The sequence below is a fragment of the Bacillus rossius genome, chromosome 1, assembly GCF_032445375.1.
Source record: "Bacillus rossius redtenbacheri isolate Brsri chromosome 1, Brsri_v3, whole genome shotgun sequence".
NCBI lineage: Eukaryota > Metazoa > Arthropoda > Insecta > Phasmatodea > Bacillidae > Bacillus > Bacillus rossius.
Window position 1 is genome coordinate 51638527 of NC_086330.1, and position 12426 is coordinate 51650952.

A 12426-nucleotide genomic window follows, 5' to 3' on the forward strand; every position below is an offset into this window, starting at 1 on the left:
CTTGAAATGCACAAATGTTTAATGTACAATAAAGATTTTGAGGGGAAAGGAAAGAAAGAGTGCTGGTACTGAATGTATCTTCAAGATGGTTTTTAAATTTCTGTGAAATACTTTGGGAAAGTAAAGTTTATAAATAAGTACATCTGAGTCAATCAAATCTTAGAATGTAATCAAAATTGATTTGATATATGAGGAAAGATATGTGAAAAATAATATTTTAAGCAGGGATATTCATAAATTCAAACACTAGCACCTGTGTTGTTGACAAAGACTACAATATTTATATCTTAAAAAAGCTATCAAAGAAATGTTTGTAGGTATCTATTACCAGCTACAATGCTCTGGGAGTGTTTGTTTGGCTGCCCAAGATACTTTTTTGACAAAAAGAAATTATTTATATCCAAATTATGTACATATACACCTTTTATTTTAAGAATAAAAAAATTAATGGGTTTGAATGAAAACTTAAATTTCCTTGTTTTTGCTCATGTGGCACTGCAAGACATTGATTGCCCTTCTCTATTTTACAGAGTATTCTTATGACATAACATCTAACCTCGGTAACAAGCAATTTATATATTCTCATTTTGCACAGAAACTTGTAAAATGAAACTCTGATACAAATTTTAACGTAGTATTCTTTTAAAAAAATGATGCTGAGCATCAAAAATATACAAATATTGTGTTTTTAACTACATTTCTTGACACAAATCACATATAGTTTCTGCACCCACCGCTAAAATTTCTGCCAGAGCAGCTACGTCAAATATTGAATCATTCGGAAAATAAAAAAAAGACTTCAATAATACCTGATTTTCGAAAAGGAATTTTACTAAATTACTGCCCATCCGATTAAAATTCACTAAACAGTTAATACTATCAAATGTTTCTTTTGCTCTGTGAATTTTAGTTTGCACCATATGCCACAGGTGGCAGCACCGTGATTACACATTTCTATCCCTTGCAAATACCTTATACAGAGAGCCAAGATGTTACACCAAAAAAGTGCTCATAAAAGTATTTCTCGGTAATACAGTAAACTCTTGATTATTCGGTCCTGGATTATCCAGTTTTCGGGTTATCCGGGCTTAAATTTAGATTGTTAGTTTGTTATTTTCTGAAGCTGGACATAAATACAATGGCATTGCACATTTCTTGGCTTGGCCGTTCCATATTTTTAACCACCCTGTTACAGTGTCAGAAAACTGTTTTCTCCGACCCTTCGAGTAGCTCATCTCAGCAGTCACATTTGTCTCACTTTAAACCAGAGGGGGATACCATGACATGACACTGCTTCATATCTCCAGTCTCCGTCTGGTTTGGTTTCATATGCCGTTTTGTTACTTTCCGCCTGCCATCAGTATGCCCGGCAAGTGACATGTTGGATGAAGGGTCATGAGGGGGGTGGGGGAGACTAGCTAAGATTTGTGTGCGCACTGTCAACATGATCCTAATATCTTCAGCAGTGTTGAGTTAACTTTCCCTCTTCGGGAGTTGTAAATGACCGAGAATTAACAACGTACTAGGAGGCCATCTTCATGTGTCTATCACGGAGCCAACATGTCTATCATGAAGCCAACAATATCGTTTTCTCGTGGTATTTATTTCCCATTCTTGTAACTGCAACATTTCATGATGAACACTGCAGCCACATTTCCCCAAGATGGTATGTATTGCTGCATCCATCTTTGAATTATGGAAACTTTCCTGTGTTAGGTTCATGAAAAGAATGCCTCAGAGAATTGGTGTATTAAAGTACTACTTATATATTACTCCAACCTGGCACAAGTTTTTCTGCATGCTAGTTTTGTGAAAGGGCAAGGTATTGGAAATAATGATTTGCCACCAAGGGGTAGAAAAAAATAAATAAAATTAAGGGGGGGAGGTGTTACTGCTGCACAATTACTTACACTTTTCTCGTTACAACTGTAAAAACACCTCGCTCTACGAATCTACTTTATGGTTGTGGTCAGTTACTCACGCTGTACTTTCAAAACCTCTTTTTAAAATATTTAAGTGATGAAACAGAAGTGATGACAGGCGATTAAGTCACAGGGATGCAGACACTTCGTACCTCGGGCGGAGATGGTTGAAGATTGGGTACGGATATCAGAAAATGGCCGCTGACCAGGTTTATTCCCGCCTCGCTGATGACCGTTATAAGTTACTAGATCCGTGCCGCTTACGTTACGAAACTTACAAATTGAAAGACTTCATGTAATTAAAATTTAAAACAAAATAAGCTATGTTCAAAACCCCTTTACAATAACTTTATTTGAATTTATAAAGTTTGCAATTAATAGCGCTGCTCAGGAGTCTCTGACAAGGGGAGGTCTCCACCGTCGGGATCGACTTTTTACCAGACCTATATAGATTTGTCGAGTTGGGTCCCAAGTTTAACACCCTGCAGACGTTCATCCTGGTGGACCCTTGTTTAGGAGTAATCGAGGGGAGAAGTTTCCAGTGACAAGTGTGTACTATTTAGATAACATCGATTTTGAAAGTGATTCCCACTGCATTTTTTTTATTTTATTTTTTTTTCAGTTTTTTTTTTCGAATTGCTTAGATCTTTATTTATATCCATACAATGCAGTAAAAATTGGATATAATTTTTTTTGATGAAAACTATATTACCACTCAATCCTGTTTACTTCCTTATAATCCCTTTTTTTTTTGTTTGAATTTTCATCAGCATTATTAACACTGCAATATAAATTTAAAAATTATCGTTAAAAAATTCCAGATAGGTTTAGTTAAAAATGAATGGCTTTCAGGAACAGGAACGACGGAACAGAACAATAAGGAAGGTATAAACGGGTCAGGCATATTGACGCTCCTAAGTTTTCGACGCAGAGTTTCAATGTTCTTTCCCACTTCATACACAGACGCACACAAACACACTCTCACTCTCTCTCTCTATCTATCTATCTATCTAGCACAAAAAGAGGAAAAGAGATGGGTATTTGTTGAAGGGGAGACACTTTTCAGTGGTAGGGATAAAACTCGTAGCTAGACTTGCCGAAATTGATGACAAGTCAGTTCTGTCAGTGTCTTTCCTTCGATGAACTGCGAAACACTTTATTCCTTTGCGTTCATTGTTTGTGAGTTATTGTGTGTGTGTGTGTGTATGTGTGTGTATATATATATATATTGATATTTAAAATGTGTGACAACACGATTCCATCGACCAGCGGAAGCCACAAAGAAGGAAAGGAAAAATTTGATGAACTAACAACGCAAACTGGTTATGGCATGTCGATTTATAGAGGGAAATATTTAATTTCCGATAACCCTCCTGATTTTACAAGCACAGAATTCATAGCGATGGGGGAACGGATCGCTGAGGAAACTATTCCTTTGATGAATGAATGTATTAATGTTAACGATGAAGATGTAATTTTGAATGACGAAACTGATGAAGAGGGTGTATATGACGACATGAGTTGTTATTATAAATTGTGTTTGTATTTATGCATATGTTTAATGTTTTTTAAAATATTTAAGCAGTTTTCACATGTGAATTTAATGCAATATAATAATAATTATATTCATTACAATGTGTTATGAATGATGAAGAAATGCATGATTCCTTCAACCCTGCTGATTATCAGGCACCTTCTATGGAATACATACCGTTATCATACAAGGCCAAAGCAGTCGCATTTGCTGAAGCCCATCCAAAATATTCTTTAAAACTTCAAGCAAGTGGTTCTTCTCATTAAAAAAGAAAAGAATATTTAAATAAATGGAAACAAGAAAGATCAAAATATGATAAGCAGCTGCTGACAGACTGCAAAACATTCTAGGTTCAAGGAATATCGCATTTGCTGCAAACAATTGACAATGCGTACGCTTCAGCAATGGGCGATGGCTTCTTCAGCATTACCATATTTATTAGAAAAATTTTGTTCATGACAGTATTACGTGGGCGAAAATTTTTAAAAAGAAGCACATACCGTATTTACTCGCATAATGTCCGCAGTAATTTGGCTACATTTTTGACCAAAAAAAATGGGGTGCGGACATTATGAGGTGAAGTCCGAAAAAAAAATTTTTCCTCAAAATTTTACGTTTTGTGTAGAGTAAAAAAATTGTTCTCTCATAATTAGTTTACTAGCAGAGCGCTGGTGACTGGCAACCCTCCGCAGCGGACGTGAGAAATGTGACAGGTGTCGAGATAATTGGGTGCCGGCGATTAGTGGAAGACGCCACTCTTTTTTTTTTTCTCTCACTCGCGTGTGCGCTCTTACGTTCAGAAGCCGCAGCCAGCCTACACAAAATAAACGCTTTGCGTGAAAAGATATTTTTTAATCTTTCATTGAGATGGCCACTGACGGCACGGGGCAGATGTCTAATCTCTGCATTAGCCGGCGTCGGCGAACCTCCCTCCCTGTCCCTTGCCCACTGTGTATAAAAAAACCGTGCGTATGTACCCCCACCACTTCTCCGCTACCTCCCCTACTTTGTGACGTAGTGTGAGTTGATGTGTACTGGCTTGTGCGATATATAGCCCATCCCCTTGCAACTCGCGTGACGTCGCAGGCAGCTGCGCAGTAGAGTGCGAGTTTCTGAGTCCGGACGGTTTCACCACGCTACAAACCCTCTCAGCGACCGCTCCGGAGAAATGAACAACTCAAAGTCAAAGCATTGTTGACAGCGTCTGTAATTTTCCATCCCGTTACTGTGCCTCTCAGTGGTGGCCAAGGTTGCTTTGTCTGGTGCGGACTTTATGCGGATTTTAAAAAATTCAATTTCAAGTATTTAAAAAGAAATGTGCGGACATTATGCGATGGCGGACATTATGCGATTAAATACGATAATCCGACAGAGGAAAATAACAAAATTTCTTAGTAAAACTGATAAGGCATTGCTCAAAGAAACTTTCGAAGCAGCAGAACGATTCCACATACAAACAATGTTAGTGATGGGAGGATAAAATCCTAAATTGATTATTAACACTGACCAAATCGGATGTGTGTATGAATCCACGTACAATCGTAATCGCTCACTGGAATTGTAAGGAACAAAGATAGAACTTGTATAGAAAGGAAAGTTGGCCAAAACCACTTATTCGTATACAGCGCAATACGCTTTGAAATTTTCTGGAGAACTGCTACTGCACATTTTCTTATTTATGCAAGCAGTTTGTAATAACGGTAATAAATTTGATCCGAGGGTTGCAAAAGAAGTTGAACATTTAGAGATGGAGTACCAGAATGTCGTCACTTGCTACAAATCGGGGAAACGAACAAAAGAATCATATCAACAATTTTTTAGAGTTTGTAATAAAACTATACATCAGGAAAATTAATTTTTTTATTACTCATAGACTCGTGGAGTGCTTAGGTCGATAATACATTGAACGACGAAGTATTTTTCAATGAAGAAGGAAAACCTTCTTGCACCATAAAAGTGATTCCACCAAATGCACCCCAATGTGTCAGCCAAGCGACGTTTATTTTTTCCAGCAAGTTAAAAACATTATTAAAAACTTTCAAAATGTTCCTGAATTATTTCAGAGTAAAGGCAATGCAATCAAAATGCATTCTATTATTCACTGGATTTTGAGTGCTCCAGCTTTTAATTTTATGTTTCGATACGCTTGATACAGATCCAATTTCTGTGATGACAAACCAGTATTTAAAATGCAAAGTATGTTTCCTTTGATTGTATTAAAAAGTACATGCTAGTGTAGTAAGGTAGCTTTTATATTCTGTCCATGGTGCGAGAAAGCATTATGTTTTAAATTTTGTTACGACAATTATCACCCGAAAAATTGTAAACCTCCTGGCCAAGAATAAAATTGTCAATAAAAATTGTACTGTACAGATAAGTAAAGTTTTCTATAATTTAACTGTAGGTTTTTTAATATTATTTTTAAACAGTATTAATGAAAAAACAATGTGGGAAGAAAAAAAAACAAATTGGAGTAGCTCAAATGTGGTTGAGTGGTAATATAGTTTTCAGTGGGAAAAAAGAAGTTACAACTAATTTTAAACTGCATCATACGAATGTGAATAAAGATTTAATTAATTCGGAAAAAAATTTGAAAAAAAAATATTTAAAAAGTAATTGGCAGTGGGAATCAAACCCGCACTCTGCAGCGTAATAGTAGGGTACCTTAGCTGCTGGGCTACAACGCAGCTTCCAAAATCAATATTATCTTAATAGAACACACTTGTCATGTGAAACTTCTCCCCTCAATTACTCCTAAACGAGGGCCCACTAGGATGAACGGCTGCAGTCAAGTATAATTAAAGATGTTATTTAATAAAATGTTCATTGTAGCTTAAAAGAAATGGACCCCTTGGGAAGTAAAGAACAAATTAAAAAGTTATATTTAAACATACTTATGGGAATGTCGCACTGCTCCGGGCGGTAATCCCTAGCATCCTCCTCCGGGCCGGCACATATCACACTGCTCACGCACATATAGATAGAGCCGGGGAGATCGTGGGTCAGGAAGGCGGTGGCAGCACATTAGGCTCATGAGGGCGTAGCCCTGGACAATGTCAATGCACAGTTCATGTTCACAGTTATGGCCACTGTAATGTTTAGTCTTAAGATATTTTTTTAATTGTCGGGTTTTGAAAAATTGTACATTAAATTATGTGGAGGGGGCAGCAAAAAGTTATTTGCCCCCGGTCTTTAGTTTCTCTCGAAAGCTCTGATGATGCTTTAAGGTTTGTTAATTAGTTGGCCCACGCATTTTTCGCAAAAGAAATCTGAACTCTCATTAGACTGCAATGAGGTATGCGGTTTCTTCCGTGTATTTGGTGACCGTCTGCAAGAAAACAATTACCTTATTCGACCACGTGTTTGCTTTCAAGCTGAATGGCTGTGATTCGTGTGATAACAGTAAACATGCACATGGAAGAAACTCAACCTATCACGAAACATAAGTGATGCTACAGTGTTTTAACTCTCAGCTAGTTTCTAAATCTTTTCGCAAAAAATGCATGGCCCTATTTTATTGTGAATCAGTTTTATTTTGAACTATAACCATACACATTTACTAGTTTAATAATTTTCTGGACACACTAAAAAAAACACAAGTTAACACTTACATTTTGAATGTTAAAATGTAGGATATTTTTCATATAAGAAGGCATTTCAGACATCAGGGTGTACGAAAGATATCCTCCGCTGCACTGCATTAAGATCTGTGCCCATACTGGCATGGAGGTTAAGATTGCCACCCAGGGTACTGGATTCAGTCTCTGAAACAAATAAAAAAATTGTTTTAAGTCTTCAGTTGGAGGATCTGCAGGAAATGATAAGTACATGAACATCATACTAACTCTGCAACACAGTATCTTCAAGTTTGAATAACTGGAAAGATGTAACTTTTATGTTTTTTTAATTCACCATATGTTTACATTTAGAATATTGTTAGTTAATTAATTATGGTAGGCAGATATTATGTTATTCCTTCAATTACACACTACATTTTTTTTTCAAGAAAAATTCCAATTATGTTTTTAAGTGCTGGCTTTTTTCTCTCTCTCTCTTCTCACAACCCCCCACCCAACATGAGTGAATGTAAATTCAGTTACATGTGTCTGGTCAAAACTAAAGCACAATCTGTTTGGCCTACTTGCCTGTTTTTACCTGCAAAGTAAGTTCACACATTCAAATCTCAATTCAAAAGTTATACATTTCAACTGCTATGTTATATGAGAATTGTGGTTTTACAGTAATGATTTGTTTCTTGTAGTTACGTTCTGTCACAAATTAAAATGGCACTGGGTAAGGAGACAGTTGATCTTCATTGTTGACACTAAAAATAAAAATAAAAGTTGCAAATTAACCAACTGAAATTTCTTAAGTTTTTATTTTTCCATCACTATTTGAAACCCAGTCCCACATGTCATTTGGTTATTTCATTTTCTTTTTGTGTGAACTTTTCCTTTAAATGAACCACTATAGCTGTCTTGCACTTATTGCTTTGTCTCAAATTTTCTCAACATGTTTTCTAAACACTATGTAATAAAGATAAAAAGTTACAGAAGGGTTCATAGTTATGATCACTTGCATGAGCTTTTACAGCTCAAAAATAACGTCCAGTAAAGGTCTGGGCAGAAAATTTGTGACGCATCTAACTATATGTGAAAGAGAAATATTGAAATATATTTAAAGGAAAATCCCTTTATTAATAGTAATAGGCACTCGCATCTGTGTACATAACTTGGAGTCATTCATAATCAATTTACCTCACGCGGAGGCAAGCATGGACTGTGCTCACCCCAGTGGTGGTCCTATGGGACGGGCGATGAGGGGCAATGCCCCCTCCCCTTTACCCTCCCTGAAAATTCTACATCTAAAAAAACTGGAGTGGTATCAAAAATAAAACTGTACTGTGCATAATATATATTTTTAAACCTTTTTAAGACAACAGAAAAGTTTTTTTTTTTCTAAATTTTGGACTTGCCATTTAACTGGGAGGTTAACCCTGACAACCAGAACTTGCAGGTGACTCGCCCCTTGCTGGGTCCGCTGCTGGCTCACCCTGTGGTCCTTGTCGTCGCCCTCCTCCGCCTGCTTGGTGATGAAGAGGAACTCCTCCTGGGAGAGGGTTGGGTGCTGCGCCGGCGAGTCGTGGGCCAGCCACAAGCACAGCCCCGCCCACACGATGGCACTCGAGCCGAACACGTAGAACACCAACCGCCACGAGTAGTTGGACAGAACTCCCGCGCAGATCATGGCCACCACCGTGCTGAAGTACGTGCCTGCTCGGAGGCACAGAAGCAATCGTCAGGCCTACTGCGACGAGACTTCACACCCCGGTCTCCAAACCATGCTGAAGTACGTGCCTGCTCGGAGGCACAGGAGCAATCATCACGCCTACTGCGACGAGACTTCACACCCCGGTCTCCAAACCATGCTGAAGTACGTGCCTGCTCGGAGGCACAGGAGCAATCATCAGGCCTACTGCGACGAGACTTCACACCCCGGTCTCCAAACCATGCTGAAGTACGTGCCTGCTCGAAGGCACTGGAGCAATCATCAGGCCTACTGCGACGAGACTTCACACCCCGGTCTCCAAACCATGCTGAAGTACGTGCCTGCTCGGAGGCACAGGAGCAATCATCAGGCCTACTGCGACGAGACTTCACACCCTGGTCTCCAAACCATGCTGAAGTACGTGCCTACTCGGAGGCACAGGAGCAATCATCAGGCCTACTGCGACGAGACTTCACACCCTAGTCTCCAAACCATGCTGAAGTACGTGCCTGCTCGGAGGCACAGGAGCAATCATCAGGCCTACTGTGACGAGACTTCACACCCCGGTCTCAAAACCATGCTGGAGTACGTGCCTGCTCTGATGCACAGGAGCAATCGTCAGGCCTCGGAAGGAGCAAGCCTACTGCGACGAGACTTCACACCCTGGTCTCCAAACCATGCTGAAGTACATGCCTGCTCGGAGGCACAGGAGCAATCATCAGGCCTCGGGTAACAAGCCTACTGTGACGAGACACAGGAACAATCATCAGGCCTCGGGTAGCAAGCCTACTGCGACGAGACTTCACACCCTGGTCTCCAAACCATGCTGAAGTACATGCCTGCTCAGAGACACAGGAGCAATCATCAGGCCTCGGGTAGCAAGCCTACTGTGACGAGACACAGGAACAATCATCAGGCCTCGGGTAGCAAGCCTACTGCGACGAGACTTCACACCCTGGTCTCCAAACCATGCTGAAGTACATGCCTGCTCAGAGACACAGGAGCAATCATCAGGCCTCGGGTAGCAAGCCTACTGCGACGAGACTTCACACCCCGGTCTCCAAACCATGCTGAAGTACGTGCCTGCTCGGAGGCACAGGAGCAATCATCAGGCCTACTGCGACGAGACTTCACACCCCGGTCTCCAAACCATGCTGAAGTACGTGCCTGCTCGGAGGCACAGGAGCAATCATCACGCCTACTGCGACGAGACTTCACACCCCGGTCTCCAAAACATGCTGAAGTACGTGCTGCTCGGAGGCACAGGAGCAATCATCAGGCCTACTGTGACGAGACTTCACACCCCGGTCTCCAAACCATGCTGAAGTACGTGCCTGCTCGGAGGCACAGGAGCAATCATCAGGCCTACTGCGACGAGACTTCACACCCCGGTCTCCAAACCATGCTGAAGTACGTGCCTGCTCGGAGGCACAGGAGCAATCATCAGGCCTACTGCGACGAGACTTCACACCCCGGTCTCAAAACCATGCTGAAGTACGTGCCTGCTCTGATGCACAGGAGCAATCGTCAGGCCTCGGAAGGAGCAAGCCTACTGCGACGAGACTTCACACCCTGGTCTCCAAACCATGCTGAAGTACGTGCCTGCTCGGAGGCACAGGAGCAATCATCAGGCCTACTGCGACGAGACTTCACACCCCGGTCTCAAAACCATGCTGAAGTACGTGCCTGCTCTGATGCACAGGAGCAATTGTCAGGCCTCGGGAAGGAGCAAGCCTACTGCGACGAGACTTCACACCCTGGTCTCCAAACCATGCTGAAGTACATGCCTGCTCGGATGCACAGGAGCAATCATCAGGCCTCGGGTAACAAGCCTACTGCGACGAGACTTCACACCCTGGTCTCCAAACCATGCTGAAGTATATGCCTGTTCGGATGCACAGGAGCAATCATCAGGCCTCGGGTAGCAAGCCTACTGTGACGAGACACAGGAACAATCATCAGGCCTCGGGTTGCAAGCCTACTGCGACGAGACTTCACACCCTGGTCTCCAAACCACCAAACCATGCTGAAGTACATGTCTGCTCAGAGACACAGGAGCAATCATCAGGCCTCGGGTAGCAGGCCTACTGCGACGAGACTTCACACCCTGGTCTCCAAACCATGCTGAAGTACATGCCTGCTCAGAGGCACAGGAGCAATCATCAGGTAGCGGGTAGCAAGCCTACTGCGACGAGACTTCACACCCTGGTCTCCAAACCATGCTGAAGTACATGCCTGCTCAGAGACACAGGAGCAATCATCAGGCCTCGGAAGGAGCAAGCCTACTGCGACGAGACTTCACACCCTGGTCTCCAAACCATGCTGAAGTACATGCCTGCTCAGAGACACAGGAGCAATCATCAGGCCTCGGAAGGAGCAAGCCTACTGCGACGAGACTTCACACCCTGGTCTCCAAACCATGCTGAAGTACGTGCCTGCTTGGGGGCTGGTTACCAGATGAGCTGGAGTGCTGGTCACCCTCAGCCACTGTCATTGGGAGGTGGCAATGGCATGACTGGAGCACACTCAGTGGTTTCAGACGAACTAACTTTCAGGGTAACATTCCATGTACCAACCCAGCATTGCATTGGTACAAATAGTTCCTTTTCTCTATCATCAATAATAAATTTCATTAATTACAATTAACAATTTCAAAATTGGTTATAGTTATTATTTTTTTAAACTTCAATTTATAATGCAGGTAGGTTCTATAATATAGGTAAGTTCTGTTTGATAGTTCCAATTCAAATTTGTTTGCCAACAAAATAAAATAAAAATAGTTAACCCCTCCATATTGTGTCATTATTTGTTTATAAGTGTGAAACTTCTCCTTAACCTGTCTATAATCTGTATCATATTTAGGCACCATAATATACTCTGTTTACAAAAAACATTGTATAGCATTTATTCAATTGTATGAGTACCAATTTTTTTTATTTGAGATGCTAACTTTTAGTGACATCTGTACCAAAATATTCAAGGCCACTTTCTAACATCCCTGAGCATACTAGGCAGATTATTACGTGGCCATTGCCTCAGTTACCACAGTTTGAAGGTGAAGGGGCAACAGGACACTTAGTCTGGAACCAGAGAAGGAAATATTTCCCCAGTGAAAAATCCCCAACTTGGCTGGGAATTGAACCAAGGACCTTAAGTCCACCAGCCAGAAGCTAGTACCACAGGGCCTAAAGGTCGGACTTTGTGATATTAACTACATGCTTGAAATGCTTCTCCTATAATATCCTGCACAGTAAAATTGCAATTAGGATGCCCTGGGTCATCAGTTACCCACAAAGAGAAGTGTACATGGATTTTAATGGCCTTTATCTCAACGTACATTGTTGTCAGCCAAGCTCACAACTGTTTTATAATTGATCAAAAATCACTTGTACAGAGAATGGCACTTAAGTTTCCTGTGTCATAAATTATTTTTATCCTTTCATTTATTTTATGTGGTTTTTTAGTGTTTTCAAAGGTATTAACTTTGACACAAAAATAAATGATTATTTTATATTACAATTTCCACTTAAAACAAAACATTCTCTTTTCAAATTATTAATTGAATACCACTTCATAAGAATTTTTAGAAATGAAACATGGGGATGTCATGGCCGACTTTGTGCAATTAAATTAAAATGTGTAGTTAGGGTCTTATCATTTAGTTTAGATAGTACATTTCTATCTGTAATATGTCATTTAAAT

The 12426-nt window shown here is 40.6% G+C and overlaps 1 protein-coding gene across 3 annotated transcripts in view; it reads right to left on the reverse strand.

The window, feature by feature from the left end:
* LOC134535912 (sialin-like) overlaps positions 1–12426 on the reverse strand; it is a 45917-nt gene that overhangs the window by 14559 nt on the left and 18932 nt on the right. For all 3 annotated transcript variants that reach the window (XM_063375309.1, XM_063375299.1, XM_063375291.1), the window contains exons 5-6: positions 8509–8729; positions 7068–7220 (exon numbers count right to left, since the gene is read on the reverse strand). In XM_063375309.1, coding sequence (XP_063231379.1) covers positions 7068–7220; positions 8509–8729 — 374 coding nt within the window. The remainder of the gene's footprint in view (positions 1–7067; positions 7221–8508; positions 8730–12426) is intronic.